Here is a 13,873-nt window from a genome sequence, read left to right on the forward strand (position 1 = left end):
TGAGAGTTTTCTGTGTTAATCTCTTTGGGTTGTTGTACAGTGTACAAAATTTCGCCCATCGTTGTGTATAAAATTAGGAAGATGATTGTGTTTAGTCTAGTTTCAAAGCAATAATAAATATCTTAAATTTAGATCATGCTGGAAAGGAGAATGTAAATAAAAAATCTTAGTTTTTTATTATGCAGATTTAATTATCTATCATTTCGTTATGAAATAAAGTTGAAATGAGGAACAAGCACTTGATGCTGATTTCTTGGACATATCTCCAAACGTTGTTTCCCAAAGCTAGGGATTGTATGATAGACTATTTGAATGATAACGCGCGTGAAATGAAAACCCGAACCGCTAGCCCTGCATTTATACTACAAGCGCTCGCTCGACACGCACTCGCTCCCGCAAACCAACCCGCCCCGCCGGATGGTCTTGATCTTATCGGGATGCTGCCTTTTCATGCTGCATGCTGCAGAGGCGGACTTGTGTACTTTCACTTTCGGCGTCCAGGAAACCAATGAATATCATGGATTACCATAACAATAAGGTGATCAAAGGTAAGCAACAGATTTGAGAGATCAAGATCTTGCCGCGCCCGCGCTGTCTGGATTTCTTTCTTTCAACTTCAACTCGAGCCAAAGCCAACAAAGCAAGCTTCGTCATGTTCGTAGTGGTTTGGCAATGCCGAAATGGCCAATGCATCCATGCATGGGCTGTACTGTAGAATGCCAGGAGCTAGGAGTATATTAGGCCAATGTTTATGATGTCCACTTCTACAAATTCTAATGTTCTAGAAAGGAAAGCAAACCGAGAATAGATGTAGATCTTTGCTATGTAGAACCTATAAGTACAACTTCCAACATATAGATCCAGGTCTATGTCTGGATGGCATAACAAAAGTTTTTTGAATTGTCAGATGGTTTATGGTTTGCAAGGATTCGATTCATAGCATTTGCAAGTGATATTTACGACCTTAACAATAAGGTCCTTATTGTTCATGTTGTTAGTCGTTAAAGTTTTAGTGTTTGCTGACATTTGACAAGCCACAGAGCAGAACACTGCCAGCGCTAGTGCAGTGTGCATTTGTTCAATCTTTCAGTTTTGTTAGAAGTCTAGAAGTCAAGTCATTGTTTGGGCATTGTTTGTTTATTTTTTTCCCCATGCTGTCTGACATTTAATAGTAAACATGAGTCTGCCGGTACATCTGATGGACAGCGACGCTGAGCAGAATCCAGGCCTTCATAATCTACTGCAAGCTCTTGGTCAGCATCTGACAGCTGATGGAACATCCAAACATGTTGAGGAGTCATGCAAACAGGTGTGTGAAACTGCTGGTTCCCCCATCAGTGGCGGATCCAGAGTGGGGCGCGCCGGGTGTACGCCCCCTCTTTATTTTTTGTTAAAACTAAAGAAATAAAGAGAAAAAATGGGGGGGGGGGGGGCTCATGTGCCCCTCGTTAATTTTGTAAAGGGGCCTCCCCTTTACAGAATTCCTGGATCTGCCCCTGCCCATGTCCCCCATGGCGATGAGAAGAGTATGTATTCTGACTGTGAGTGGGGAGATGACATAACTACCTATTATGAATACTAGAGGTTCTGGATTCCCTCTCATACATCGTACTTTACCACCTGTTTACACTTGATCGAAAGATCGGTCTGTATTTTGTCTGTATGTTCCACGGAGACTGCATCTGGCTTCACAGAATCCCTTTTTTTATACTGAGGAGGAGCCGTAAAAGTTTAAAAGAATAATAAAAAACTCCTCTGGACAGACAGATATTTCTGTCTAACCTTACTTGTGAGTCATGTAACCAGAGGGGAAAATTTGGGTGGGTTTCTAAATTTGCAATTTTCTCTTTTTATTTGCACAATTTGAAATTTAAAAAAAAAAAACCTGGGCAAAATATTAACATTGCAGAAAAAAAAAAATTGTATGTGAGCTACTAGTTATACTTGTACGTGGGAATCTGAAACTGCAAAGTGAAGTAGCATTCAAGCAATCGCTGCTAGTGCTACATAATTATGCTGTTTGAGGTAGAAATGAACAAATTGCAGATGGATGTGATCTATGGTCATGGATTGCATCAAAGGTTGTTCTAGATAGCACGGTGTAGGAACAGGATGACTTTCTGAAAACAACTTGTGATGGTTTATTTCAGCCTGGGAAGGGTATCCTTTGTGTTCTTAAAGCAAATATGTTTAGTGTCATATTACTAGAGGTATCTGATATAGAAATCAATATGTGTCTGTTTCTGTTTCCGAGGTTTTAGAGCTTGATTCAGCCAAGAGGATTAAGACATTCAGTGTGCAATATTTTGAGATTTAACTTTCTCCGGAGAGCTACTTATGATGATTTCTGATGATTTAAGAGCATTCTTCAACAGTACATATTTTTGCCAGAGATGACAGCTTGAATGCTGAAATAAGTGGTCAACTGGTACAAATACTTGCATGGCTGGTTATATCCTATCATGCAGTGGTACTGATATGGATAAGTACTGTCCAGTTGTATGTATGGTCATGATACTGCATCATGGGCAAGAAATTTATTTTCTCTTGATTCTGAAGTTGAAGCCAAACTCACTCAACATCTACCACAACTCTTTCACTACACAATACAACCTTTGCAGCTGATTGACAAAGTGCCCTTGAATGGACGTAAAAAAGCACTGAATTGATCAGTGTTTTAGTAGTAGCCATGATAAAAGAATTTCATGAATTTGAATAATACAACCTTGTATTATATCCCAAACGTAATGCATTAAAAAAAAAGTGACATGAAGTGCCTTATTTGATGCTGTGTTTCACAAATGTTTTCCAGTAGCGTGTTACAAGCTGAAAGCTATATCCTGTTTTGCTGCAGTTGTTCTCCCAACATAAGGTTTGTTCATTGCAATCACTTCAGTCATGCCTACCAACTTTCTAACCCGTCTTCATTCCACCCACAATCTATACCCCTTCCCCTGCTTTCCCCTCCACATCCTTTCCCCAGGCCAGGGAGAGTCTTGAGAGAGAGAAGACAAACTACCTCCAGCACCACATCCTGCACCATGAACTCCACAAGGTGCTGATGGATCACAGCGTGGCTTCCCAGGACATGGCCCCAGACTCAAAGTCTGCCCAGGTGGGGTTAGTTGTCACAGTAGCAACGCAAAGCCATTCTCTGGCGATTTTATATTCAGAAAGTTTCAACAGACAGTTTCAGTGTTCAGAAACATATGTTTTGGTGATGAAACGGTATTTCAAAACAAAAATCTGTCTACATCAAGATTTTTGTATCCCCCGAACAGAGTTCGGAGGATACTATGGATTTGGCCTCGTCGCGCCGCGTCCGCGTCCGCCGCCGCCGCAGCAGAGATTTCCTTGTGAGCGCTCTACCAGCTGCGTTTCTTTTCCGATCATCTTCAAATTTGGCATGAAGGTGTATTATGGTTAGACGAAGACGCCTATTGTTTTTGGTGATGGCGCCCTCGCTTGTTCCGTCTGTATACATGAAAAGGTAAATCCAATAGGGTCTGCTTGTGAGCGCTCTACTGGCTGCAGTTCTTCTTCGATCATCTTCAAACTTGGCATGAAGGTGTATTATGGTTAGACGAAGACGCCTATTGTTTTTGGTGATGGCGCCCTTGCTTGTTCCGTCTTTATACATGAAAAGGTAAATCGAATAGGGTCTGCTTGTGAGCGCTCTACTGGCTGCAGTTCTTCTTCGATCATCTTCAAACTTGGCATGAAGGTGTATTATGGTTAGACAAAGACGCCTATTTTTTTGGTGATGGCGCCCTCGCTTGTTCCGTCTTTGTACATGAAAAGGTAAATCCAATAGGGTCTGCTTGTGAGCGCTCTACTGGCTGCAGTTCTTCTTCGATCATCTTCAAACTTGGCATGAAGGTGTATTATGGTTAGACGAAGACGCCTATTGTTTTTTGGGTGATGGCGCCCTCGCTTGTTCCGTCTTTGTACATGAAAAGGTAAATCCAATAGGGTCTGCTTGTGAGCGCTCTACTGGCTGCAGTTCTTCTTCGATCATCTTCAAACTTGGCATGAAGGTGTATTATGATAAGACAAAGATGCCTATGGTTTTTGGTGATGGCGCCCTCGCTTGTTCCATTTTTATACATGAAAAGGTATATCCAATAGGGTCTGATTGTGAGCGCTCTACTGGCTGCAGTTCTTCTTCGATCATTTTTTCGATCATTTTCAAACTTGGCATGAAGGTGTATTATGGTAAGACGAAGAGGCCTACTGTATTGTTTTTGGTGATGGCGCCCTCGCTTGTTCCGTCTTTGTACATGAAAAGGTAAATCCAATAGGGTCTGCTTGTGAGCGCTCTACTGGATGTAGTTCTTCGATCATCTTCAAACTTGGCATGAAGGTGTATTATGGTTAGACGAAGACGCCTATTGTTTTTTGGGTGATGGCGCCCCGCTTGTTCCGTCTTTATACATGAAAAGGTAAATCCAATAGGGTCAGCTTGTGAGTGCTCTACTGGCTGCAGTTCTTCTTCGATCATCTTCAAATTTGGCATGAAGGTGTATTATGGTTAGACGAAGACGCCTATTGTTTTTGGTGATGGCGCCCTCACTTGTTCCGTCTTTATACATGAAAAGGTAAATCGAATAGGGTCTGCTTGTGAGCGCTCTACTGGCTGCAGTTCTTCTTCGATCATCTTCAAACTTGGCATGAAGGTGTATTATGATAAGACAAAGATGCCTATGGTTTTTGGTGACGGCGCCCTCGCTTGTTCCATTTTTATACATGAAAAGGTATATCCAATAGGGTCTGCTTGTGAGCGCTCTACTGGCTGCAGTTCTTCTTCGATCATTTTTTCGATCATTTTCAAACTTGGCATGAAGGTGTATTATGGTTAGACGAAGAGGCCTATTGTTTGTGGTGATGGCGCCCTCGCTTGTTCCGTCTTTATACATGAAAAGGTAAATCCAATAGGGTCTGCTTGTGAGCGCTCTACTGGCTGCAGTTCTTCGATCATTTTCAAATTTGGCATGAAGGTGTATTATGGTAAGATGAAGAGGCCTATTGTTTTTGGTGATGGCGCCCTCGCTTGTCCCGTCTTTATACATGAAAAGGTAAAATCAATAGGGTCTGCTTGTGAGCGCTCTACTGGCTGCAGTTCTTCGATTATCTTCAAACTTGGCATGAAGGTGTATTACGATAAGACGAAGAGGCCTATTTTTGGTGATGGCGCCCTCGCTTGTTCTGTCTCTATACATGAAAAGGTAAATTCAATAGGGTCTGCTTGTGAGCGCTCTACTGGCTGCAGTTCTTCAATCTTTAAATTTGGCATGAAGGTGTATTATGATAAGACAAAGATGCCTATGGTTTTTGGTGATGGCGCCCTCACTTGTTCCGTCTTTATACATGAAAGGTATATCCAGTAGGGTCTGCTTCTTGATGCTGTGGGTTCGGGGGATACATGTGCTCGGCCGCGCGACCCGCCGAGCACGAAATTTCTAGTTATGTTTCTTTTCGGGGGGGGGGGGGGGGGGGGGGGGGGTGGCAATCTCCGAGGTCATTGCAAGGTTTTCTGTTTATAGATACCAAGAAAATTTAAAACGAAACAAAGTACAATAAATACCCAAATTTGCAGGTAACTATGCACACATAATACTACTAGCACAAGTAAGGATAGGTAGAGCATGCAATTAGTCTTTGGATTCACACAAATTTTTCAGCAGCATGGCCCTTTCAAATCCTTAATGTCAACACAGTTTATATTGTGTCTGCACTGTACAATACTTAAACTTATGGTAGTTGATTTCGTCTTTTATGTACATGTGTACAGGTTGTGAGGTTAAAAAAAAAAGTAAAAAAGAAATGCAGCATTGCCTGATCTTGTGGTTTATATTGTGGTTCAAAAAGGAAACAAAACTATATTCTGAACAAAAGTTCAGAGTATTATCCCTAACACATAAATGTAATGTATGTATCTGTTGACAAGGCAAGTCTGCTCATTCTTGCCTAATGCTTCTGTGGTTCTCAATTGCAAATTAAACCACTCTTGAATTTGCCTTCTAAGTCCTGATTCAAGAAATATGCTGATGAAATATACAGCATGCATGCATTAATTTCTGTAACTTAAGTCTGTCAGACTTGTTTGATTACTTTGCCAAGCTTCTCATATCAGCATTCCATATTCATACCTGCCAACTGTTCACTTTTAATCTGAATATTAAGATTTTTCACTGAAAGAAAACACATTAATTTCAGAGTGTTCTGATTTTTCAGAAATATTTGTTAATAGTAAAGTATATGAAATTTATGAAAGTTCAGATTTTTAAATAATTTTTCTTTGTTTGTTCAGATTCATTGGCCCGAATTCACAAAGGTGGTTTCGCTCGAAACCATGGTTTCAAACCTCAGATTTGAAACTATGGTTTCAACTTGCGATTCACAAAGGTGGTTTCGGCAGAAACCATGGTTTCTCCGCAGTCTTCTACGTCACGATTTTGAGTCAACTGTTTGGGGTGGTCTGAAACAGTGGACTCAACTGAAACCGTGGTTTTAACCAATCACAGAGCAGCATTTCGGGACATACTTTTGCAGACGAGGTGGTCGGCGCGGCAATTCTTGAATCACTCGGCAAGAGAATAAAGAGTTGTTGATGGTTAGAGAGTTACTAGCGTCCGCTCCAACTCTTAGAAAATCGTGAGTAATTTATCCATTTATAGTGATGAGAAGTGTTCTACGCTATCATCCATTGTTCTTATTTGTGAAGAAAATTTTAGATTGATGGTATAAAATGCATGCAATGCTACCTAGCTGAACACGGGATTTGATATAGAGATGCGTTATCTTCAGCAGGTTTTGTGTAGTCCTACACGTATATTTTTGTGTCGCCCTCTCGCACATAGATAGCGGCGAGCTACCACCATACCACACATCCTTCTCCTTGAATTGTGACCTTGCTTGACTCCTTTCAGAGCTCTGCCAGTTCTCTCTATTCTTTACCTGCTCATGGTCAGGCAGGCACACAAAACTGGCTAGAATTGAAGAAAAAGTTTGATCTTCCTATACACCATTCCAAAATAGTAATTAGGGCCTAGTATAGATCTAGAGCGTAGAGCCTAGAGGATCTAGGATCAGTCTCAAACGAGAGACCTAGCCAGGCCTAGGTAACCAGTGAAGTGTGAGTTCTCACGGAAGAGTAGCCTACGTATCCTTAACATTTAAAAACTTAGGACCTAGTCTAGAACTGCGACCAGCCCCACGCAACGCGAAGCGTTGGACAGTACTGTATAGGACTAGGCCTAGGCTTTGATAACTGTGTACAATTCCAAGGAGCACCCGGGGTTATGTTAGGTCTAGACCTTTGTTCAGTTTGGCAAGAGTTCCTTTTGGGACAAAAGTGAGTGTAACTGTAAGTGAGACAAAGTAAAGGTGAGTGCGTGTGTGCATCCGTGCTGTCACAAATGTACACACTAGTAGTTATGTACATGTATGATGTACTGTATGCATGGTTGTTTTAATGTGTATGTACACAGGTGGACCAGATTAATGGAGAACATTCTATGTGGTATACATATAGTACATACAGGCTGACCAGATCAGTGGAGAATTTTCTAGGTGGTATACAATGTAGCTATACAGTACATGCATGTAACAGGAAATACATTATAGCTCACTCAATCTAGAATGATTTCACCCATTCCAGAAAGTTCTGGGAAGTGCTAACATATTTGGCTGAGTGAGGCACTGTCCCTGTAGCCCAATGTGATTGGTAGTTATTCTTGGCAGTGATGTTTTGTACATAGTTAGGCAGTGAGTCATCCAGGTTTCCTGGAACTTAGACTGGCTAGTAGGTTGGAGAGAGTTATAGAATGTGCTAGAAGGGGTGAATAGATAGTATATAAGCTAGAGAAATTCTGCAGTAGGCAGAGTACCCAACACCTCTGCTCTGAGAGTTACGTCACTCCTGGCTCTGAAGCGACTTGTTATAGTCAGTCCTGTGTTACCTGCTGACCTGTTATGTTTGTGGAGATACTTGGCCTGGGAGACATTTTGCCTGCAGAGAATTAATGTGCCTTCATTGGACTCCATATTTTAATGTCAACGGACATTGCTATGGCAAAGCTGTGATGGGCTGGATTCTTAGCTGAACGTTATTAAGTGAATCATCATTCAACGCATCAACTGGACGTGGTCGTCACAACGTTTGGACTCTGCACGTTTCGCCGTGGACATATTTCGTGGATTTTACCCCGGATCTATACCGTGGACTATCGTAACCTGCGCCTCTGGAGTTACGTCGAAGGAATCATTCATCGGTGCATCACGGATCATTCATTTGTGCATCAAGCATCGTATTTGGACATTTCCAGGGATATTGCGTGTAATGTGTACGTAAGTGATTCCATTACTGACTTATATTTGTTTCTCGTGATCATTATTGTATTGATGTGACGCCGATTACCAGTCTGTACCCACAATATCACCGTTAATAAACCGCCTGAACATTAGTTGATTGTTTCTTTTGTGCGATCATTCTCGGAGTGATTTTGGTCGTAACAAAATTGGGGGCTTGTGTCCGGGAAGTGAATTTAAGCCAAAACTTAGAATTTGGAACGTTCCGGAATCCAGAATATTGGTACAGACAAAATATCAGTTGAGTTGATTGTTCAATTGTATATTGTGTGTAATACAGTGTGACAATGTCAATCAGTACAATGGATGTTCAGGCATTTGTTCAGAGGACAGATTTGTCCCTCAAAGACTTGCAAAGGTTACGCAAATGTGATTTGACTGCTATTGCACAGCATTTGAATGTAGATGTTCCACAAGGTGTAAGAAAGGCAGAGATTCTTGACTTGGTAGCTGGTCACATGGAGCTCAAAGAAGAAATTGACACTCCAGATCGAGCTCAAATTTCAGATCAAACACGGCTTGAGCTTGCTAAATTGCAACTGAAGGAGAAAGAAATGGAAATGAAGGAAAGAGAAAGAGAAAGAGAAATTGAAATGAGGAAACTTGAAATTGAAGAGAAGAAAATGGAGCAACAACTGAAATTGCGTGAGATGGAATTGACTCATGCACAGACTGTTGGAAATCGTGAAAGGGCTCCCTCTGAATTTGATTTGGCCAAGAACATTCGATTGGTGCCAAAGTTTGAAGAAAACAGAGTTGATGCATATTTTGTGTCATTTGAGAAGGTGGCTAACAGCTTGAACTGGCCACAGGAATTTTGGCCCTTGCTCCTTCAAAGTGTGTTTGTCGGCAAAGCAGCTGATGTGTACTCATCTCTCTCTGAAGAGCAATCACGTGACTATGCTACAGTCAAGAAAGCAGTGTTGAATGCTTAATGAGTTGGTGCCAGAGGCGTACAGACACAAGTTCAGAAATTCGTACCGCAAACCAGGCCAGACACATGTTGAGTTTGCTCGTGAAAAAGAAATGATGTTTGATAGGTGGTACAGGTCCCTGAAAGTGGATCAGGATTTTGATAACCTACGTGAGGTTGTTCTCTTGGAAGAATTCAAAAAGAGTGTTGCTTTCAGTGTGAGGTCGCATTTGGATGATCACAAAGTGACAAGATTGCATAAAGCAGCCTTGATGGCTGATGAGTATGAGCTGACCCACAGAAATGACAACAGACCACCTTTCAGGAATTTCTCTGGAAACAAGAGAGACAAAAATCAGTCGAGCAATCCAAAGAATGCTGGTCCTGAAAAAGGCACGAGTTCTGAAACTTCATCGGCACCAAAGTCTCAATCTGACAAAGGGTCCAGTACAAGTGCAAATGTCATCAAATGTTTTCACTGTAACAAGACAGGGCATGTAAAGTCACAGTGTTGGAAGTTGCAAAACAAAACAAAGAAGGACTTAGGATTTGTCATGTCAAAAAGTGTCCTACTCGAAAACAGTGTCCCATTCAGTGAAACACAGGCCACTGAAAGTCAATCTCCCAAATTCAAAGATAGGCTGAAGCAGGTGGATGAGAGCTATCGTAGCTTTTTGTTTGATGGTGAGGTGACCCCATGTACTTCTGGTGAGGCAGGTAAGCCAGTAGTCATCCTGCGGGATACGGGGGCCTCTCAGTCGTTGATGGTGGATGGTGGTATGACTTTTCCACCAGATAGTGCAGTGAATGCAAAAGTTTTGATTCAGACTGTTGATGGCAGTTATATGTCAGTGCCACTGTATAGAGTGGATTTGAAGTGTGACCTAGTTTCTGGTCCTGTTACTGTTGGAGTTGTTCCTGAGTTGCCCATGGCAGGGATTGATTTCCTGTTGGGGAATGACTTGGCTGGGGACAAGGTGGTTGCGTCTCCAGTTGTTTCGGAGAAACCAGTGGTGGTTGCTGAAACTGAGCAGTTGCAGGAGGAGTTTCCTGGGATTTTCCCAGATTGTGTTGTGACTAGGTCTCAGGCTCGTAGAGCTATTCAAGATGATGCGGATTCTGTTGATGTGGAGGAGAATTCCGGTGTTTGGTTGGCAGAAACCTTTTTCAAGGATTTAATTGATGGGGTTGCTGTATTAGGCTCCGAGGCTAACAGTGATGGACTGTTTAGCAAGTCTTCCTTGGTTGAAGCACAGCAGGCAGACTCTGAGTTGAAAGGCTTGTCTCAGACGGCGTGTTCTGAGGCTGAGGCTGAAAAGGTCCCTGAGTGCTATTATGTCAAAGATGGCATTTTGATGAGGAAGTGGAGACCTCCCCATAGGCCAGCTGATGAGGATTGGACGGTGGTCCGTCAAGTTGTTGTCCCTCCTAGTTACCGCAGTGAGATCTTGAGGATTGCCCACGAGTTACTTGTTGGCGGCCATTTAGGCGTCAGAAAGACAAAGGATCGGATCATGAGGCATTTTTATTGGCCAGGGTTGAATGTGGATGTGGCTGAGTTTTGCAAGACTTGTCACACATGTCAAGTGGCTGGTAAACCACAGCATTCGGTGAAGCCGGCGCCATTGATTCCGATACCTGCGTTTGAAGAACCATTCAGTCGGGTTCTAGTTGACTGTGTTGGACCTTTGCCTAGGACTAGGTCGGGTCACAAGTACCTCTTGACAATCATGGATATGTCTACACGGTTTCCAGAGGCTATCCCTTTGCGAAATATCACTGCTAAGACTGTGGTAGATGCTCTAGTGCAGTTTTTCACTAGGTATGGGTTGCCCAAGGAAGTGCAGTCTGACCAAGGGTCAAATTTCATGTCAGGCATATTTCAAGAGGTGATGTATCGTTTGGGTGTGAAGCAGCTGAAGTCCTCAGCTTATCATCCCCAGTCCCAAGGTGCGTTGGAGCGCTACCACCAGACCCTAAAGACAATGATTAGGGCATTTTGTGAGGAGTATCCCGAGGATTGGGATAAGGGCATCCCTTTCCTGCTGTTTGCGACGAGGGACTCCCCAAATGAGTCGACGGGTTTCAGCCCATTTGAGTTGGTGTACGGTCATGAAGTTAGGGGCCCACTGAAGCTCATCAAAGAGAAGTTCATGACTGAGGATGATGAGGTCCACCTACTTGACTATGTGTCAAAGTTTCGTGAAAGGCTTTCAAAGGCTTGTGAGGTAGCTAGGGAACACTTGAAAGTGTCACAAGACTCTATGAAGAGAAAGGCAGACAAAAATGCCAAAGCCCGAACTTTCAACCCAGGTGACAAAGTTCTTGTACTGCTGCCCATACAAGGTGAACCACTGAAAGCCAAGTTCAGTGGCCCATACAGTGTCAAAAAGAAATTCAATGATGTGAACTATGTGATCAGTACGCCAGACAGACGAAAAGATCAGAGGGTGTGTCACATAAACATGCTGAAAGAGTACTATGAGAGAAAGGCTAGTCAGCCGGTAGGCGTAGCTCAGGTGGTAGTAGAAGAAGTAGATGAAGAGGGAGAAGCTCAAGATGAGAATGGAAGTGAGCCCTCTAGTGCCAGGTTGTCTAACTCAGAGATGTTAGGGAAAGTAGATGAGGCACTGAACTACCTACCTGAAAATCAGAGGAAAGATGTGACTAGTCTATTACATGAGTACAAAGAATTGTGTAAGGACAAACCAGGCTGCACCCCTCTTGCTGTACATGATGTTGATGTAGGAGATGCTGACCCTATCAAGCAAAACCCTTACAGGTTAAACCCGAGCAAACTGCAAAAAGTAAGGGAAGAGGTTCAATACATGCTAGACAATGACATAATAGAACCGAGTAAAAGCAGTTGGAGCTCCCCAATCGTCATGGTGCCCAAACCGGATGGGTCTCAAAGATTCTGTATAGATTACAGAAAGGTGAATGCCGTGACAAAAACAGACTCTTTCCCCATTCCCAGACTAGAAGATTGCATTGACAGGGTCGGAAATTCTGCATATGTCAGTAAAATAGACCTTCTAAAGGGATACTGGCAAGTGCCCTTGACCGACAAAGCCAGAGAGATTTCTGCCTTTGCTACACCAGATGGCTTGTTCCAATGCAAAGTAATGCCATTCGGCATGAAAAATGCTCCGGCCACCTTCCAACGGCTGACAAACCAAATCATTGCCGGACTTGACAACTGTGTAGTATACATTGATGACATCCTAGTGTATAGCGACACGTGGGAGGAGCACATTACACACTTGCGGCAACTTTTTGATCGACTCAAGGAGGCCGGATTGGTGATTAATCTGGCAAAGAGTGAATTTGCAAAGGCCAAAGTGGTGTATCTCGGGCATGTAGTCGGTCAGGGACAAGTATTGCCAAGAGAAGCCAAGGTAGAGGCTATACTAGGCTTTCCCATCCCCCAATCCAAGAAGGAGTTGCTCAGATTTCTGGGCATGGCTGGTTTCTACAGGAAATTTGTACCGAATTTCAGCACTGTAGTCACCCCCCTAACAAACCTGCTGAAGGGCAAGGCGAAGTACACATGGACTGATGAGTGTCAAAGAGCCTTCGAGAAACTAAAGGCAGTCCTTGCTAATGAGCCTGTTTTGGCAGCTCCTGACTTCGCAAAGCCATTCAAGGTGGCAATAGATGCTAGCGATGTAGGAGTGGGAGCGGTTTTGCTCCAAGAAGATGAAGAAGGCACTGAACGACCAGTTAGCTACTTCTCAAAAAAAATTGAACGCATACCAGAAGAAGTACTCCACAATTGAGAAGGAGGCTCTCAGTCTCATCCTTGCCCTCCAGCAATACGAAGTGTACTTGACAAATAGCAAAGGGGAGATCACGGTCTATACTGACCACAACCCTTTGGTCTTTTTAGACCGGTTCAAAATGAAGAACAACAGGTTGTTCAGATGGAGCATGATGACGCAGCCATATGCACTCAAAATCAAACATGTGGCAGGCAAAAACAATGTAATTGCCGACGCTCTGTCAAGAGTGTAACATGAAGAGAGTATCAAAGGTGAAAAGTTTTCACCGCATATCATTTCCAGTGTATGTGTTAAGCATATTCATTAATGTGTGCAAAACAGTTTGATATGATTGTATAAGCTCCGAGAATCCAAGCAATATCATTGTAAATAGTATCCATGAAAAGAGAACATGGAATTAATACAGCTATCCAAAAGGCATGTGATAGTATGTGATTATTGTAGCTTGACTTGGATTTTACCTCACATTCATTGTAAATAATAATGAGAAATTGTGAAGGTAAAAGAAACCCTTGCTACGGCAAGGCTTTCTTTTTCCCATGGGGGATGGTGTCACAAATGTACACACTAGTAGTTATGTACATGTATGATGTACTGTATGCATGGTTGTTATAATGTGTATGTACACAGGTGGACCAGATTAATGGAGAACATTCTATGTGGTATACATATAGTACATACAGGCTGACCAGATCAGTGGAGAATTTTCTAGGTGGTATACAATGTAGCTATACAGTACATGCATGTAACAGGAAATACATTATAGCTCACTCAATCTAGAATGATTTCACCCATTCCAGAAAGTTCT

General features: G+C 42.6%; 1 protein-coding gene across 1 annotated transcript in view; it reads left to right on the forward strand.

Moving 5' to 3' along the window:
* Nucleotides 1–431: 431 nt before the first annotated feature.
* The window catches only part of LOC139726552 (HAUS augmin-like complex subunit 4), a 29,606-nt gene continuing 16,164 nt past the window's right edge, over nt 432–13,873 (forward strand). Inside the window, exons 1-3 of the mRNA XM_071637546.1 lie at nt 432–548; nt 1,173–1,309; nt 2,984–3,115. Of these exons, the coding sequence (XP_071493647.1) occupies nt 458–548; nt 1,173–1,309; nt 2,984–3,115 (360 nt within the window). The 5' untranslated portion in view covers nt 432–457. The remainder of the gene's footprint in view (nt 549–1,172; nt 1,310–2,983; nt 3,116–13,873) is intronic.

The sequence above is a fragment of the Diadema antillarum genome, unplaced genomic scaffold, assembly GCF_040938485.1.
Source record: "Diadema antillarum isolate AM-2024a unplaced genomic scaffold, OU_Dant_1.0 scf00000017, whole genome shotgun sequence".
Classification (NCBI taxonomy): Eukaryota; Metazoa; Echinodermata; class Echinoidea; order Diadematoida; family Diadematidae; genus Diadema; species Diadema antillarum.